The sequence below is a fragment of the Plecotus auritus genome, assembly GCF_963455305.1.
Source record: "Plecotus auritus genome assembly, chromosome: 3".
NCBI lineage: Eukaryota > Metazoa > Chordata > Mammalia > Chiroptera > Vespertilionidae > Plecotus > Plecotus auritus.
The window spans coordinates 87152585-87172250 of NC_137772.1; the positions used below are offsets into that span (position 1 = coordinate 87152585).

General features: G+C 41.7%; 1 protein-coding gene across 1 annotated transcript in view; it reads right to left on the reverse strand.

Moving 5' to 3' along the window:
- VWA8 (von Willebrand factor A domain containing 8) overlaps positions 1 to 19666 on the reverse strand; it is a 407937-nt gene that overhangs the window by 44885 nt on the left and 343386 nt on the right. Inside the window, exons 38-39 of the mRNA XM_080659387.1 lie at positions 6324 to 6432; positions 774 to 930 (exon numbers count right to left, since the gene is read on the reverse strand). Coding sequence (XP_080515513.1) covers positions 774 to 930; positions 6324 to 6432 — 266 coding nt within the window. The remainder of the gene's footprint in view (positions 1 to 773; positions 931 to 6323; positions 6433 to 19666) is intronic.

Here is a 19666-nt window from a genome sequence, read left to right on the forward strand (position 1 = left end):
CATGAGGCTTCTCATTTTTTTAGATGGTTCTGATCAAATGGCCCAGATGGTTCCAGATCGTCTGAAAGCCACAGGTTCTTCAGCCCCGATTTCAAGGCCTCCACCAACAGGGCCTCCCATTCAACTTTACTCCCCGACCCCCAGCTAGTGCCTTTAACCTGGAGCGGAGACCATGCTCACCTCATGGGTGCCTCTGCACATTTGGCTTTCCCTTCTTGGAATGTCCCAATCCTGGCTGAGCTCCGGTCCTAACTCCCAACAACCCACTGACCTGTCCTCTGCAAAGCCGGAGGGCAGAGTCTCCTACCACGTGGCTGTAGCACTCACAGGAGTGAGTCTGAGTGAGTGAGTGTGAGGTGTGTATGATTGTCCTGCTCCACATACTGGTACATCCCCAAGATTCCTGAGGGCAGAAGGGACCACCGCATAGAGTCCTTTGAATACCCTGTGTGGCCTAGAACAGATGTGGATGGAGTGATTTGAACTTTAATTTCTCTTAAGAAAAATATCTTTGGTTTTACTTCCTAATGTGCTCAGTTCCATCTTCTACACAGTCATAGGTAATCAATACATTTAAGAGCCCGAGTAGAAAGAATGGGGAGTTATGCTCACGTGGCTGTGTCCATTAGGGAGGAGGAGGCTGTGGATTTGTTTGTGGTTCAAGTTGCCGCATGAGGCGGAGATCCACACATATCTATCTGGGTCAGTTCAGGGTCCACTATGACATTTCACTGCAGCGGCCAGCGCTGCCTTGGAGGAACGGGGCCACTCACCTCTCCCGAAACGCTTTCTGGCCCATCTCTCTCGCAGCTCTCTTCACCTCCTCGGGAACCGCATCCTTCTCAGCCTCAGAGACCTGGTACACTGTGTGGCCTGCGTCCAGCCGGTAAGGACCTCCTTTGCCTCCCAGACCTGCAGTGTCTCTTCCCCCTGGAAGGAAGCCAGGGAAGCTCAGGTTGTTTCTCTGATCCAGGCCACCAAACAAGTCAGGTCATGATTCAATGTAGTCCCATGAAGCATATTAACTGCACTCATCTCATAATTCAATATTCAAATGACCTTCTTTTGGAAAGAAAGGGTGCCCCCACCCCTGTTCCGGATGCTTCTCTGTTTTTCCAGCCAGGCAGATCTCACCCACATTTCAAGGCCCAGTCCAAATTCCAGGACATACCATCTTATGATTCTGCCTCACAAGGACCTGTGTACTCACTATTTGTTAACCTTATTTCACCAACTATACGATGGATTGTCATAGTTTATATATCTTTGTAAATCTGCACTTATAAGAGTGACTTGAATATAAAAAATTCTTAGTATATATTAATTAAATCAACAACTTAACTTTTTTCCCCCTCATGTTAGTTTTCCTTAAAATAAGAAAAAGACAACTAGGGTATAGATACCATTTTTTTTTAAATTTAATAAATCTTTATTGTTCAGATTATTACAATTGTTTCTCCTTTTTCCCCCCATAGCTCCCCTCCACCTGGTTCCCACCCCACCCTCTGCCCTTACCTCCCCCGACCCCGCCACTGTCCTCATCCATAGGTGTACGATTTTTGTCCAGTCTCTTTCTGAACCCCCCATATCCCTTTCCCCATGAGAATTATCAGTCCACTCCCTTTCTATGCCCCTGATTCTATTATATTCAACAGTTTATTCTGTTCCTCAGATTTTTAGGTTCACTTGTTGATAGATACGTATTTTTTGTTCATAATTTTTATCTTTACTTTTTTCTTCTTCCTCTTCTTAAAGAATACCTTTCAGCATTTCATATAATACTGGTTTGGTGGTGATGAACTCCCTTTAGCTTTTTCTTATCTGTGAAGCTCTTTATCTGACCTTCCATTCTGAATGATAACTTTGCTGGGTAGAGTAATCTTGATTGTAGGTTCTTGCTATTCATCACTTTGAATATTTCTTGCCACTCCCATCTGGCCTGCATAGTTTCTGTTGAGAAATCAGCTGACAGTCATATGGGTGCTCCCTTGTAGGTAATTAACTATTTTTCTCTTGCTGCTTTTAATATTCTCTCTTTGTCTTTTGCTCTTGGCATTTTAATTATGATGTGTCTTGGTGTGGTCCTCTTTGGATTCCTTTTGTTTGGGGTTCTCTGCGCTTCCTGGACTTGTAAGTCTATTTCTTTCACCAGGTGGGGGAAGTTTTCTGTCATTATTTCCTCAAGTAGATTTTCAGTATCTTGCTCTCTGTCTTCTTCTGGCACCCCATAATTCTGATGTTGGTACGCTTGAAGTTGTCCCAGAGGCTTCTTACACTATCTTCAACTTTTTGGATTCTTTTTTTCTTTTTGCTTTTCTGGTTGAGTGTTTTTTGCTTCTCTGTATTTCAAATCTTTGACTTGATTCTTGCGATCCTCTATGTCTGCTGTTATTTCTCTGTATAATGTTTTTTATTTCAGTCAGTGTATGTTTAATTTCTAGTTGGTCCTTTTTCATATCTTCGAGGGTCTCGCTAAATTTATCAGCCTTTTCTAGGATATTCTTGAAAAACCTTATAACCGTGGTTTTGAACTCTATATCCAGTCGTTTGTTTTCCTCCATTTCTTTCGTTTGTGATCTGTTTCTTTGTCTCCGCATTTTTGCTGCTTCCCTGAGTTGGTAGGGTAGCTTTGTGTGCTAGGTTTCCTATATGGCCCAGTGGGTCGGCCTCCCCAGTTAACCTGAGGTAGACACTCTTGGTGCACCCCTTTGTGGACTGTGTGTACAGCCTTGTTGTAGTTAAGCCTTGATTGTTGTTGGTATCACTGGGAGGAATTGACCTCCAGGCCAGCTGGCTGTGAGGATCAGCTGTGTCTAAGCTGGGAGAAGTTTGGTGCTGGAGACAGCCTTATAGGATCAGACTTGCAAAATTGTAAAAGCCTCTGTGCTCAGCTTGGATGGGGCGGAGTCTCAGGGCAGAGCAGACAGTCTTGGCTTCCCAACAGCCCTGCCCTTGCGCGTGCGCCTCCAGACCTCTGCCTTCCGAGGCTCCCCTGAGTTTCCGAATGACAATCCAGATTCCCTTCGTAAGAGCGTGGGTCCCCAGGGGCTTGCCCAGAACTGGGGTTCAGTGCAGTTGGAACTGGGGTTCAGTGCAGTCAGGAGCTTCCGACTCCCTTCTGCTAGGGAAAGCCTGTGGTAACCTCCTCATTCAGTCTTTTCTGCAGGCACTGGCGTGAGCACGCGCGCGCACCTCCAGACCCCTGCCTGCCGCGGCTCCCCCGAGTCTCTAAGTCTTTGTGTGCCTTTCTCTCTACCTGACAGTCCAGACTCCCCCTGTATGAGCCTGGGTCCATGGGGTTTCACCCGGAACTGGGGTTCAGTGCAGTCGGGGGCTTCCTTCCCCCTTCCGCCAGAGAAAGTCAGCCAGGCACTCAGCCGCCCTTCCTCTCTGCGCGTGTCTCCGTTCCTCAGCCCTTTGCAGCTCCTCTGATTCTCTGTGAGCTTTTCTCTTTCCTTCTAGTTGTAGAATTTCCACTCAGCCAGCCTTCCTGTGGTTCTGGATGTCCATTCTGTCTTTTAGTTGTAGTTTTGAAATTGTTGTGCGAGGCAGCAGTTTAGGTGCTTACCTATACCTCCATCTTGGTTTCTCTGGGTATAGATACCGTTTCATATGTTTAGCAAATGGTAAAAATGATGCACAGAGAGGTTAAGAGACCTGCTTACTGTTTCAGTGGCTTAGCCAAGATTAGAAACCAATCATTATATCAACTTTGAGTTCTAGCCTAGAGTACTACACAACAGATAAGCACTAGAACAGTTCACGATACAAACCCAGTTTACAAGCTTGTAAGTGTGTATTAGGCAATACTGCCCATACTGTTTTATGTAAATATAAATCAAATGTCTAGAAGACTAGGTAGGTAATATAAGAAGTGGTGAGAACTTTGGCTAACTGGAGGACTTGCTTTGTCTAAATACATTCAAATTCAAATTATTTTTAAAAACTACATAGACCTAAAGAATACATATATTGACCAAGATTTGGTCTCTAGGCTACCAGTTTATTACCCTAGTTTGATAATTATTAAAATACTAGTAATTGGTTTCTTTTGTTCATTCATACATAATGTGGGAACTCAGAAGAGAATCCATTATTGGAGGGGCAGCATAATATAATACAGTTTATTAGTATTATATAAATTGTATTGTACAGTTAAGCCAGACTGCCTGAGTTTGAATCCTCGCTCCAATGCACTGGTGAGGTGTCCTTGAGGGACACTCCTTCCTTCTCTGTGTCTCAGAGTCCTCATCTGTGAAATGGGATTGCTAAAATCCTTTACTTCATGGGACTGCCAAAAGACTAAAATGCTTAGAACTGTATTTGGCACAAAGAAAGACTATATAATAAATGACTGATGTCACTATTATCATTTAGGTAACTTCCAGTCACATAAATGAGGTCAATTCTAAGTTCATAAATGGAAAATTTGAAAGCTTTTAGGCTTTGGTGAAATTATGTCACATTTTTATTTTCTCCATTGGAGCTTTGATTGGTGTAATAAGTCAAAAGCAAGAACTCAGCATGTACTGCTTTTCTTATCAAAGTCCAGGTAGGCCATTTCCTTCTGGGAAATACCATGAGAACAGCCCATTAATTATAGTAATTTTACCCTTTGGTTCAAGCACATCTTATTTCATCCTTATTTAGATATTGGTGGTGGAAAATTCCTTCTTGGATGTGTGTAATTCCTGGCTCTCAAGCATGGATAGCTATAGGCAGAGGGGACCAGTTACTATACAATGACAATGAGCTACAGAGGAGGAAAAACTTTTATGTGACCCGACTCCTTTTGCACAGGAGGTGCTCCTTAGGAATGGGTGGATCACGAATCAGAGCTGAAAACTTCCTAGGCACTGAGATGACATCATTTTTTGAGGAAAGAACCCACAACTGTTTGGAGATGGTGTGAGTGATGGCCAGCATGAGTCACGTGGTCCTTCGGGAAAGTCATATTGGTGGAGAGGGCATGAGGAGAGAGTTCTTCATAATCCCACTTCTAGGAACCTTTGATTTGTACTAATTAAATAAGAAAAGCTTACAGGAGGTTCTAAACTTCACATAATCTTGAAGCTAACAGTAAATATCCTAAGTCAGTTCAGAGAGAAGTAAAGAATGGGCCAGGGAGGGGCTTTGATGACAAAAAGGAATCAAATGACTTGCTGGGTCAGAGGTAAGTTCAATATTTGAGAACTCTGAGGGAAAAGAGAGAAAAAGAATCTGCAGCAAAGAAGCCTTGAAAATTGAAAAAGAAAGACTGTGGGAAGCAAAAGCAGGCTCTCCAGTCCAGACAAATATGTGAGGTAGTAGATTCAAGTTGAATAACAAGAGCCTCCACTTCAGAGCAGCCAGCTGCTGGGAAACCTACATCTGGCAAGCTCGTTCCATAGTGCATTCCACATGGATTCAATATGGCAGGTTTGAACTTGAACTAATTTCCAGATCAGAGGGCATTTCTAAAAATATCCTTTCTTTAGAGCTGATGCTTGATGAATAAACAGAGCAGGCAGCAAGTCCACAGGCCTACTTGATAGCACATTGTCCCAGCACAGAAACCATTTCCTCCTGAGGCTGTCAAGGCCAAGAGGCACAGACCATCCTAAGGGAAGGCCAAGTTCGCAGCCCTTGCCAGCACTGCTCAGGACGAGATAAGATCAGACAGTGCGCACATCGTCTGGCTGGATTCCCGTGGCCCAGCAGATGTGTCTGCTCCAGCTGTCTGGGAAGAAGGAGAAAGACAGCAGCCCTGGGAACAATGCTCTCCTCAGGCAGCCAAGAGGAAGGAATGGACCCCAGCCATCGGTTCAAACTGCAACCAACTCTCTTATCTCAAAACCCTGCATCCTCGTACTCACTTCTGAGACGTGGAAGAGAAGCACCATTTCTTTTTCAAGTCAGTTAGTCAAGACAGGATTTACTATAGATTTCTGGCATGATCCCAAGGGCAGGGAATTTAAAAGGGATTAACACTTTTAATGAATACATTCTTCATGCCAGGCCCTGAGCTCAGTGCTATACAATCATAATCTCATTTATTTCTCACCACAACCTTGTGAGGCAGTTAATATTTCCCCCCTTTTACTGACAAAGCAGTTCTGGGTCCAAATAGTCTCAGGTCATAGGGTGGCAGTCTGGGACTCCAAATGGCAGGGTTTTTCCATGTTTTGATGCCATGTTGGGACACAGGGAAGGACACAATCCCACTGACGAACGGGAGGCAGAAGAGGTGCTGGTCCCAAAGCCTCCCTAGGGGTGTGGCACTGTCTCCGTGGGCTTGCGAAGTCTCAGGAAACCGGACCCAAGGGAATGCCAGTGCTACCAACCTGTTCCGCCAGCCCAAGTATTGCCGCCCACGTGGGGCATGTTGTCAGGGTCCTCCTTCCCGTGTTTGGGAGAACTCACATCTTCACCACTATCTCTGTTGATGGTTACCTAAAAATGAAGAATTGAGATCTTAGCACTATCCCATGACTAACACCAAAACTGCAGGGCAGATAGAAGAATTCGTTTCCCCCAAGTTCTTAAGGTATCACATAACCCAAGGCCATAGGGCACAAAAGATACTGTTAGGATCTGGCAAAAATCTCATCAGATTTAACCTCCATTGTGTTGGGAAGGAGACAAATTGAATTTTTTTTTTTTTTAAAGAAAAGCATTTACACAAGGAACAAGATCTACCAGAAGCAGGGAAAATGGATCTCACCAGACTGCCTCTCTCCCAGAGGTTTAGAAGGACCACTGCCTACCTATTTCTGCTGAGTCACAACAGATATACATTAACCTATTTAATTTTCAAAGAAATCCCATTCTCTGGAAAATGTCATTTTATATAAAATAGAAAATACCCAAGAAATGTCATCTATTGTGCTTCAGTGACACATGCTGTATACACAGACACTAAAAACAGCTTATTTTCTGGACCCACTCTAATTTTATTATGGTATTTTGTACTTTTCCTAATTCATCTCAATTTTAAAATTGGATTTACTATTCCTACAATTCAAACAGAGTACGTAGCACCTCAGCCTTCCACTGTGAGAGCCTGTGGCTTCTTAGTCCCTAATTTCATTCAGCACAGATTTACCAAAAGGAATGATAACCACTCAGGAATTCCAATCCTGGTGGGCATGAACTTGAAGCAGTTACATTTCATGTACCCTATTTGCCTGTTCCCAAATGCAATAATTTTCAGGGCAGACCTGATCAGATGTTCATTTATTTGTTCAAGTAAGACTCACAGAAAAATGTACTGGCAGGACATCATGCAAAGTACCAAGGGGTCTATAAAGCCAGGGAGGCTTGGTCTGCCCTCAAACTGCTTACAGTGAGGCAGGAGAGGTTGCAAATGGACCGGAAGTATGATGCCAGTGCAGTCTTTACAGGCTGACCCAGTCATTGCTAGGACATGGACTTCCATTCTGGATGTTAAGATTAATGAAGGCATGTAGGTAATGTAAGGTCTTCGCAAATAAAATGGCTATAAAGAATGAATTCAACGTAAGTTCCATTGTCTTATATCCAGATGAGTTGATTTCAATGTTATGACATTGTAAAGAGATTTCAATTAATTGGACCTTTCTGCCAAAAGCTTTGGCAGCATTAACAGAATTTTTGCCATAACCTCAGCATAATTTAAGAAAATTTACCAGCCAGGACATGACAATTGATATGAATTCCACACACATAATCATGCTCTAAAAATGGGTGAACATAATTTTTCTTTTTTTAAATTAAACTATGCAGAGTAGTTAGTAACATTTAGAGAACAAATAAACATTTAAAATACTTTCCCCAAAACTTGCCACCACTTTCCAACTTGTCCAGAGGTAATGTAAGAGATAAGAAGTAAATTAAAATGTGTATACTGACTACAAGAATTCTAAACCAGCACTAACCAATAACATTTTCTGTGTTGATGTCAGTGTTTACACCCATAGGATCTTATATAGTAGTTATTGAGTATTGGAGCACCTGAAATTTAAATTGTATTTAATTAAGTAAAATTTAATTTTAAATACCCACACATGGCTAGTGGCTATCTCATTGGACAGCAAAGCATAAGGACAAGCTTGTCTCAGCCCTGAAGATACTATTTGGAGATTTTTGTAACATCTTGTAGATGTTCTCCATGGGAAATTAGAAAAAAAAAAAAAAAAAAAGAAACAATTCAAAAGTGGGATAGTTATATTGTTGCTAATTTAAGAAATCTATCCCCTCCTCCCACGGCCAGAGCAGCAATACTCCCCCACCCACCCCAAATCCACTAGCCCACTATAAGAGAACCACTACCTCTATCCTCCCAACTACTGGTGGCCCCGCCCTGCCGAGCTTGCACTCTACAATACTGTCAGCTTGCTGTGGCCAACCTGGTCCCACAGTGCAGAAGGATTTCCAGGAGGTCAGGGCAGACTACGGGAAAAACTGAGTTGGGCAGGGGCTATTTTTTCCTCCTACCCCCAACCACAGCCAACGTTCCTGTACAGAGCCCTCCCTTCACACAACCAAATCTTGGTTTGCTTGGGCCTGATGAGCTCTGTTGGCCTCTAATGAACTTTGATGACTCCCTGAGATCCCATCTCACCACAATGGTCCGAGGGTACCTGGAGGATGGCAGCTGACCTTAATGACCTGGTGACTCACTGAGAACCTACCTCATGCAACCTGCTACCACCAAAGGCTCTTTCAGTGACTGAGCCTAACAGGCAGCTAGCAGGCAAAGATTGACCTCAGGCAGCCTTGGTCTCTTGCTGACCTGCCCCCAGGCTTGGTGCTGGTGGAAGTCAGCCTTGGTGCACAGCTTGGTCCCTTCCACACACACCCAGGCCCAACAGAGGCAGCCTCAACTATGGATTGCTTCGTAGCCCCAAACAGGTAGCTCAGGGCTTGTCATAGGTAGCACCTAACATTGACCTGCACTGGCGGCCTTCTCAGAGTGGGATTTAGACCACATCAGAGCACAATCCAAGTAGCTCCACAAGCACCACATCCAAAGAAAGATCTCAGCAGGCACCAGACCCTGTTGAAGCAAATTCCTCTTTGTGGGGTCAGCTGCCTCACAGCAGCTCACACATTGAGGTGGGGGATGATCCTAATAGGCAGCTAGAGAGGCAACCCCACCCCAAATGAATTAACAGCAATTAAGACTCAAGTACAACATGAGGGCTCACATAACCCACATGCTGGACAATCCTGAAGCACTCAGTTCTGGTGATCAAGGAGATTGTGCTACTGAGCCCCATAAGACTTTTATCACATAAGGCCACCATACCAAGACTGGCAGAATTGAAGATTTACCTAATACACAGAAACAAATACAGAGATGCAGCCAAAATGGGGGGACAAAGAAACATGCTCCAAATGAAAGAACACAAGAAAACCCCACAAAAAGAACTAAGTAAAATAGAGGGAAGCAATCTACCTGATACAGAGTTTAAAACAATGGTTATAAAGACGCTCAAGGAACTAGTGAAAATTTCAACAAGAGACAGCAAGCATAAAATAGGACATAAGAGCCATAAAAAAACAGAAATTATGAATACAATATCTGAAATGAAGAATACTCAAAAAGGAATAAACATCAGGTTAGATAAAGCAGAGGATCAAATCAGAGATTTGGAAGACAAGGTAGTAAAAAAAATAAACAATCACAGCAGGAAAAAAAGAATTAAAAAAAATGAGCATAGTTTAAGGGACCCCTGGGACATCAAGTATTACAATATCTGCATCATAGGGGTATCAGAAAGAGATGCGAGAGAGCAAGTGATCAAGAACCTATTTGAAGAAATAATGGCTGTAAACTTCCTTAACCTGGGAAAGAAAAAGACATACATGTCCAGTTCAGGTGATCAGGGAGATTGTGCTACTGAGCCCTACAAGACTTCTACCATATAAGGCCCAAACAAGATGAACCCAAAGAGGCCCACACCAAGATACAACATGATTAAAATGCCAAAGTTCAAAGGCAAAGAAAGAATCTTAAAAGCAGCAAGAGAAAGATATTTATATGGAACCTCAAAAGACTTGGAAGAGCCTCAGCAATCTTGAGGGGAAAAAAAACACGAAGTTGGAAGTATTATGTTACCTGATATCAAACTATACTACAAGGCCACAATAGTTAAAACAGCATGGTACTGGCATAAAAGCAGACATGTAGATAATGGAACAGAATAGAGAGCCCAGAATTAAAACCTTGTCTGCATGGTCAATTAATATATGACAAAGGAAGCAAGAACATACAATGGGGTAAAGACAGTCTATTCAATAAATGGTGTTGGAAAGATTGGACAGATGCTTGCAAAAAAAAAAATAAAACTAGACCACCTCCTTACACCATATATACAAATAAACTAAAAATGGATTAAATACTTAAATATAAGACTTGAAAAAAACTCCTAGAAGAAAACGTAGGCAGTAAAATCTCTAAGATTTCTCTTAGCAATATTTTTTCTGATATATCTCTTCAGACAAGGAACAAAAGAAAAAAGTAAATAAGTGGGACTACATCGAACTGAAAAGTTTTGCACAGCAATGTAAATCATCAACGAAACAAAAAGACAACCTACTGAGTGGAAGAAAATATTTTCCAATGATATATCTGATAAGAGATTATTATCCAAAATTTATAGCCCTAATCAGTTTGGCTCAGTGGATAGAGCATCAGCCTACGGATTCAAGGGTCCCAGATTCGATTCCAGTCAAGGGCATGTACCTTGGTTGTGGGCACATACCCAGTAGGGGGTGTGCAAGAGGCAGCTGATCGATGTTTCTTTCTCATAGATGTTTCTAACTCTCTATCCCTCTCCCTTCCTCTCTGTAAAAAAAATCAATAAAATATATATTTTTAATTGATTTTTTATTGTGTAAAGTATTACATATAGTAGTACATATATCTCCTTTTTTCCCATATCAATAAAATATATTAAAAAAACAACAAAATTTATAAAGAACTCAAACTACACAATACCAAAACTAAACAATTCAATAAAAAAATGGGCAGAGTACCTGAACAGACATATCTGCAAGAGGAGATACAGATGGCCAATAGACATATGAATAGATGCTCAACATCATTAATTGTCAGAGAAATGAAAATTAAAATCACAATGAGATATCTCACATCTGTCAGAATGGCTGTCATCAATAAATCAATAAACAAGTATTGGTGAGGATGTGGAGAAAAGGGAACCCTCATGCACTGTTGGTAGGAATGCAGATTGGCATAGCCGCCATGAAAAATAGCATGGAGTTTTCTCAAAAAATTAAACACAGTGCTGCCTCATGACCCAGCAATCTCACTTCTGGGTATTTATCCGAAGAAACCTAAAATGATAATTCAAAGAATATATGTACCCATGTTCCTTGCAGCAATATATGGAAGCAACCCACATGCCTGTCAATAGAGGAGTGGATAAAAAAGCTGTGGTACATTATACAGTGGAATATTACATCAGCCATAAAAATAATGAAATCTTACCATTTACGATAGCATAGATGGACTTAGAGTGTATTGTGCTCAGTGAAATAAGTCAGTCAGAGAAAGACAAATATCATATGATGTCACTTATATGTGGAATCTAAAGAACAAAATAAACTATCAAATAAAATTGAAACAGACTCATAGACACAGAATGCAGACTGCTGCTTGCTAGAGGGCAAGGGGTTAGGGGAAGCATGTCAAACTTGTGGCCCTCGGGCCACATGTGGCCCACAACAAATATTTTTGTGGCCCAGCCAATATAACAGTGTGAGCAGTTATTTACAATTATGAAAGGAAATAAGTCTCCTGTCAGATCCAGAATTACTGACATTCACCTTGGGTCAGTTTTGAAAGTAATCACTGAGAACAAGATTTCCCCCGAAGTAGGAAAGATAGTACCGGTAGCAGAGAAGAGATGCCAAGTGTCAATGAAGAAAACATCAATTTTATCATTGTTCTTGTTCTATTTTTTTTTATACTATACTTTTCCAAATAAAACTACATTTCTATGAAAATTGAAGCATTTGTTTTTTTTGCAGCCCACATAAACTTAAACCTTATTTATTTGGCCCGTGTTAGCTTTTGAGTTTGACATGCTTGGGTTAGGGGGACTGGGTGAAAGAGGTGAAGGAATTAAGAAGTAAAAATTGGTAGTTACAAAATAGTCATGGGTTATAAAATACAGCATAGGGAATATATTCAATAATATTGTGATAATTATGAATGGTGCCAAGTACTGGAAATATTGGGGGGTACACCTTGTAAAGGATATGATTGTCTAATCACTACGCTGTACACCTGAAACCAAGCCTATCTAATAAAAGGGTAATATGCAAATTAACCATCACTCCACCACAAAGATGGCGGCACCCATAGCGGCCAGGGCGCTGGACGCTGGGGCGGCATCGCCCCGGCGACAAGCCCCAGTGTCCCATGTGCCCTGGCCTGCAGAGGGCGGGAGGGCGGGCAGGCGGGCCTCTGGCCAGAGGCCGGCTGGGGCACAGGACACTGGTGTTGTTGCAGGCCGGGCTGAGGGACCCGCCCTCCCCCGTGCACGAATTTCATGCACCGGGCCTCTAGTACAAAATAATATTGAAAGTAAACTGTAATTGAAAAAAAACCCACAAAGATTGCAAGTTGGAAACAAACCCCCCAATAAATAAATAAAATTTAAAAAGAAATATATGTAAATGTTATAATTATTGTCTAACTGAATTCTTAAACAAACATAATGGTGCTTACATATGGAGATACATATTTTATAAGAAGGTAAGCTTATTTTGTATACATTTATAATAATAAATAAAGTATAAGCTTCACATTTATTATAATAGTACTGTCATTTCTTAAGACTATTATGGACTGCTTCTGGAAGGATCTGCAGAGTCCATGGGAGATTCTTTTTCAATATCTCTAATGATGGCAATTACGTGTTCTTTACAAATAGATTTTATTTTTAATGAACAGCCAAAGGATACATGGAGTTGATTTCTGGTGAAAACAATTTGCTAATTTGCTATGTGTATGTACCCTTTGGCAAGTCAACTAACTTGTCTGGCCTCAGCTTTCTCATCAGAAAGAAATGGGGCTGAACCCAATGATTTCTACCATTCTACCAGTGCTGCCATGCTCTGACTGATTAAACGATTCCACATCTGGTAAATAAGGTGATGAGGCTGGTGTTTTAGTCAAAACCAGGTACAATTATACAGTAATGAGGCTAGTTTATACGTAAGAGTTGTGCCTGTTCCACAGGCCAATTCTAAGAGATAAAGTTCAAAAACAGTCTGAGCAGTGATAGAATTATTGGAATAACTGTTCTGAATACCATTCCTCATTTTGGTGTGTGTGTGTGTGTGTGTGTGTGTGTGTGTGTGTGTGTGTGTGTTCAGATACATCGTTTAAAAATCAAGTAAAAAATGTCACAAGAGATATAGAAAGCAAATTTTTGTGAAATGTATCTTTATTTTCATAAAAAATTAGTTATCTCCTTTAGAGATTTCACACAATCCAGTAATTCTGCTGTAAGAAAATAGTCTTTTAAGAACCATTACTAAAAATGTTGGCACAAGGCAAAAGAAAAAGCCTCTCAAATTGCCCCACCTCAGTTACCTCAAAAATCATGCTCTTGCAGTTGCAAAGACACCTATAATGAGCCAACAGTGGGGCAGGAAATTGGCTATGAAATTCCTGGGCAGAAAGGAATTGGCGTGTCCTTTGTCACCTGTGTGACTTGCCAGGCCATCTGCTGGGAAATGGCATTGCTCACATTGCCAGCAAGGCAGTCCCACACTAACCCCAAATGGGAGTCTAGAGATGTTTCAAAATTGACAAATTCTTAACAAAAACAACCTTCAGCCCAAACTGATTTATTCCAGAGAAACACATACCATAAAATCCAGGGATTCTCACAGGAATCTATTTCTCTAGGTGGGTGGGAGGAGCTCATCTGCTGAGGGGTTTTCAAAGCCATTTTAGGGCATCTCTTACATGAAGTGACAATGATTCATGAAAGATACAAGGCAGGAAATCTTAGACAGTCTAACCAGGACTGTCCCCAGAAATTGAAACAGATACTAGGGAAGGCCTATCATGTGAGGAAGCGTGTTTCCTGGGGACAGACGTGTGCTATAGAACCCTAGTCAGAAAGTTGATAAATTTCTGAGTGCTCTGATGTGTGTGTGGAGGACTTGGAATGCAATTCCTCTGAGTGTTGGTTTCACCTAGAAAGAGCTCAAATAAAGTCATTCCAATTACTGAAATAGACACTACTGTATTTACTCACTTAAATGGACCAAAATTTTCCCCAGACCACAAAATATTGTGAACCTTACATCTTCTGATGCAACTGATGCACATGCTGAGACCTCGGATGTGTTTCTCATACCTGATACAATTAGGTAACTATGCTGCAATCCTAAGAATTGTTATCCTCTTTCATATGAATTAAAATGGGAAAAACATGGACCTTGTGAATTATAACTCATAAAAATGTTCCAGAGTATAGCAACCCGAAGCTAGAGCGGGGAAGGGACATGACTCACTAAAGCCCTGTAATTCTGGGCAAGGCCCATATATTTTAGGCTCCTCCTCAAGCTCATAATTTTTAAGAACCATCAGTAAAATGATGTAAATTTCCAGAATACAATCCTGAAAGAACAGTTAGGCCTGGAACGATGACTGGACAGCACAGCTGATTCCCATTTTCCAGCTGAGACTAGGTGGGGCTTAGCAGACATTCTTAGTTACCTACCCAACACCCACACCTCTTTCTTCTTTCAAACAGAAGTCAGATGAATCACGGTTGGCTGGAATTAAGCACAGCAATCTCATTCCCCTTTGCCAATGATTGGCCCAGGGTAAGGCATGTGACCTCAGATATAAGAGAAAGTCTGTCAGGAGGTTTCTGGGGAAGCTGTAGCCTCCATCTGGTGACCACGTGGCAACGAAAGAAGGTAGCAGAGGAGCCTAACTGCCTGATGGCATTGTTGAGCGGCTCCGGCCCGGAGTCACTTACCTCTGATCTCCCACGTAAGCAAATAACAAATGTCCTTATACTTCAAGCTAGTTAGTTGGGTGTTCTGCTGCTTGGAGTCAACTACATGAAAACTAACTGACTCATGTACTAAAGGATGAATGAGGAGCAGTAGGGAAGGAGTTATCAGCTTGACCTTTTGCAGGGTGTCCGAATTCTAACAAGATGTGCTTTGAATTTTCTGATATCAAAAGTTGTCACAGTAATATCAGACAGAAATCCTACTGATTGATTAGCAGACAAATGAATATATCCATTCATTCATTCTCTTGTATACACATTTCTGAGTATGTTTGTGATACATCTACTATTCACGGAGATACAGAGATTCACAAAACAGAATCTATGCTTCTAGGAGGATACTGATAAAGAAGGAAAGGTCACGGCACAGAGTGCTACAGGTCATAATCAGGTACTGAACACATCTGCCTAAAACATGTTATTGTCTGAGGTTATTACTCACAGGTTAGAAATTTCTTTCACAAATACAATGAAAGTCATATTAATATGTCCCTAGGAATGATGGTCTTCCATATGAGGAAAACTGGTTAAGAAAAAAAAGGTGACCCTCACCAGGTTTTCTTTCTTTCTTTTTTTTTTTTTTTAAATATATTTTATTGATTTTTTACAGAGAGGAAGGGAGAGGGATAGAGAGTTAGAAACATCGATGAGAGAGAAACATCGATCAGCTGCCTCCTGCACACCCCCACTGGGGACGTGCCCGCAACCAAGGTACATGCCCTTGACCGGAATCGAACCTGGGACCGCTCAGTCCGCAGGCTGATGCTCTATCCACTGAGCCAAACCGGTTTCGGCCCTCACCAGGTTTTCATAAGTAACCTGCAGCTTCTATAATAATGCATGGCAAAAATACCTTTAGCCATAGGTAGCATCTCTGACAAAGCCATCAAGTATGCGATTTACCTTTAGTTCTTCCTTGGCTGGTAGCAACATTTGCTTTCAAATACTCAATGACCTTCTGCCCTCTTTAAGCCCTCCTCACTCTTAGAAAACAGGAAAGGATCAGATTTGTTGATCATTAATATAAAATATTATAGATGATATTCATTCATACTAAATAATTAACCCCAAAGGGTATTCACACTGTAAGTGCCTTTATCATTAATTGAGAAATATAGTATTTCCTTTGAATGTCTAGGAGCAAGCAGGTGGAATAATGGGGGAGGGGGGGGCTGGGGGCTGGGACATTACTCAGTAAACCCTTGATTTTGTGATTTTGCTGACCTTGATTTAACAGACTTTGGATTTAATGGACAAAATTTCCAGTCCGTATGTCATATGTGAAAATTAGCACCCTGTTACTTTTAAAATGCTTTTAAGCAAGATTTGCTTATAATTAAATTAACAGGTTATTTTTTTTTTGTTATTCATTCACTGTTATTTTTGACAAATTTTAGCCAATAGGCCATGTGTTGGAAAAAACACTGTAGTAATTTTGCTGGCATAAGTAAGTATTACATATCTGCAACTGCAGACTACACATTTACATCCAGGAGTCACCGCTTGTAAACGATGTTTGGTGAATGATTAGCACATGATTAAACTGCATGGCACATGGTAATTGGTTCTGTTGTTCTGCTGTAGTTTTAATGTGCGCTCGCCAATGTTTCCACGTGCACTAAGCCAGCCCAGCCATGTGCATCTGTTTACTCACAGTGACTGGTGAATGCACACATTTACTAGATCTATTCAGCATAAATTTAAAATTGCAGTAATATATAGATAACATTTTTCTGTGAAATAAAACTTTTCATACATACTTAATTTTAATTACACAAACGTGTCTATATAAGTAAAAATAGGTAAACTAATTGTCAATTTTTTAACATGTGCATTCGGAAAACCTACTTTATTATATAACAGACTTTTTGCTTTAACAGATAAGCCCTACCAGAATTCGTCCGTGATATCGAGGTTTTACTGCACAGATAAATGCTTTTTAGGGTAATTCCGACATCACAGTTGAGAAGCGGAATGGACTGTCCTGGCCTGTTCCACAAGAGCTCTTGCTCTGGTCGGGGGGTGGTGTCCCCTGCAGAGAAGGGTTCCTCGGTCCACCAGCAGCCCCCTGTCCTGACTTTGGGCTGGACCCCCTTGCCTACCTCCCAAAACTCAACCCAACTCCATCTTACCCTCATCCTTTCTGCTTGAACACTCCTAGACATGCACATGCATAATTTTTACCAAGTGATGTGCTTTATAGAATATTTAACACTATAACCCAAAGCACCCCCCTTCCTCTATCTGATGTGATGCTCTGGAGCACATCCCTATACGCATCCCATGCCATTTCTCTATCTGCGTTTACTAGTATAGTTTCCCACAAAGAGCTTTCTCACTGAAACAACCCCTTTCACTAAACCCAGTGCTATGCAACAAAAACACCCAGTCAGATGAAAATGAATGAAACTTTATAGATTTCACAGACTTGGGCTAAAAGGAGGGTAAAATATCAATTTATGAATATTTTACTTTATTATTAACTGACAGTAGTAGTTGACACAGTAGTTATACATACATCCTTGCACCTAATAGGTGCTTAATACATATATGTTAAAGGCATGTGTGGGAAGCTGCAGGGGACAGAACACTAAGAGTTTAATCTTCTGTATACAACCATCTCCACAACAAACTGTCAGATGGGTGTCTGCTGGGATTCTCCCCAGCTCTGCCTTCCAGCCCATAATTCGCAAAAGCACGGCGGAGCCGAGACACTGGTCAGCATAGAACCACCTAACAGATGGAGGAAACATGTGGCCCCTTTGGCTCTGGGTTGTTCTTAAATCTGATCCTGCACCTCCCTCAGCTTGACTCTAATCCCTACCAAGGCCTCAGCTCCGTCTCTGGCCAGACCCCTTGCTGGGTGACCCCCTGTCACAGCCTCTGAGTCTGTGGTCCTGGCTTCTGTCCCTGTTCTCTAGCCCAGACAGGGCTGTTTGAATGGCTGTCCAAAATAAAATTATAAGGTTGCAGAATCCATCCAAAGCAATCTCTTACTTTACTTAAGAGTACTTCATTTATTCAAATAGGAACAAAAGATGAAGAAGACTTGGAAAGTCTGAGAATATGGAATGTAGATAGAATTAAGAGGCTGTTTGTTTCATGGGTTAAGATGCTATAATTACAAAGACCCTTTAAGGGAAACAAAATGTTATCTTTGTGTGTAGGTGAGTGTCAAAAAGCCATGCTAAGCCCAGGTGTAGTGGTTGAGTGTTGACCTATGAACCAAGAGGTCACGGTTCAATTCCTAGTCAGGGCACATGTCCAGGTTGTGGGCTCAATCCCTGGAGGCAGCCAGATCAGTGATTCTCAGCATTGATGTTTCTCTCTTTCTCCCTCTCTCTTCCTCTCTGAAATCAATAAAAATATATATTTAAAAGCCATGCTAAAACCCACAAATAACGTATGGCAACAGTTTGCTGGCACTTCACCCCAGCTAATTCAATATTCCAAACATTATCACAAAACAACTGCTCATTAAATTCAGAGATGGCAGTGGTGGGGCAAACTGTCAGGTTTTAATACATCCTCCCCTTTCTATTTTAAAGAGCCTTCAAAGGTAACATGCAATAGCAGAGTAAATGCAAGCCTGGCCAACAGCTCCCCATAGCCAAGGAGGAGGCCAGCAGTATGGGCCATCTCAGCTGCACCAGTGTGCAAAGGCTTTGGTTTTGTAATTTCCAAGGTGGCCCTGCAAGAAACATCCACTGCCATGTGCTTTCATTATTACTGAAGCCAAGTGATTTCAGCCTTAAACTGAAGTCTGTGCTCTTTCCGAAACACAAAACCTATTTGGCAAATTTTAAAGCTCTTGTGCTTTCCATGTCAACAGGATTCTCGAAGGTACTAAGTGTAGTTAGGAAATGGAAGGGGGTAGAAAAGCCATCCTACCACTAGAGCAAAAGGGGGTTTTAATATGACCCAGCTTCTAGAAATCCTTGGAAGCACTGACCACAACTCCATGCAAATGCACTCTTCTGAAAACAGGAACACTGACTGAACCAGTGCTGGGCAGGTTGTTATTAGTCCCTGTGGAGAGGTGTTTCCAGAATCAACCTCTGGCAACTGGCTTTCCATTTCCTTTGTTTCTGCTGAAGTCACATTGTGCTTCCCTGGACAGTGTGGCTCAGTTGGTTGGGGCATCATCCCGTACACTAAAGGGTCACGGGATTGATTCCCAGTCAGGGCACATAGCCAGGTTGCAGGTTCGATCCCTGGTCAGTGCGTAAGGGAGGCAACCGATCGATGTTCCTTTCTCTCATGATATTTCTCTCTCTCCCTCTCCTTTCCTCTCTCCATAAAACCAATAAAAACATATCTACAGTGAGGCTTAAAAAATAAATGAATACAGTCACATTATGCCACTAGTCATCATTTCTTCCAGCTATCCTTCATACAACTGTTGCTTCAGCATCTCGGGCTGTAATACCTGTTTAAAGCCATTGCCTATTGATGTTTATTTATGCTGTTTTTCTCAAAGCACATGGCATTCTTATAAAACCTGTTTTTTAACACCCATCAATGAAGTCTTCCTTTGCTTCCAACAGGCCCAGCACTCTCACACACTTCTTGACAGTCACTATGGGTCAAAACTACTAATCAGAATACAACAGGGGCTTAAGGAGGGGCTATAG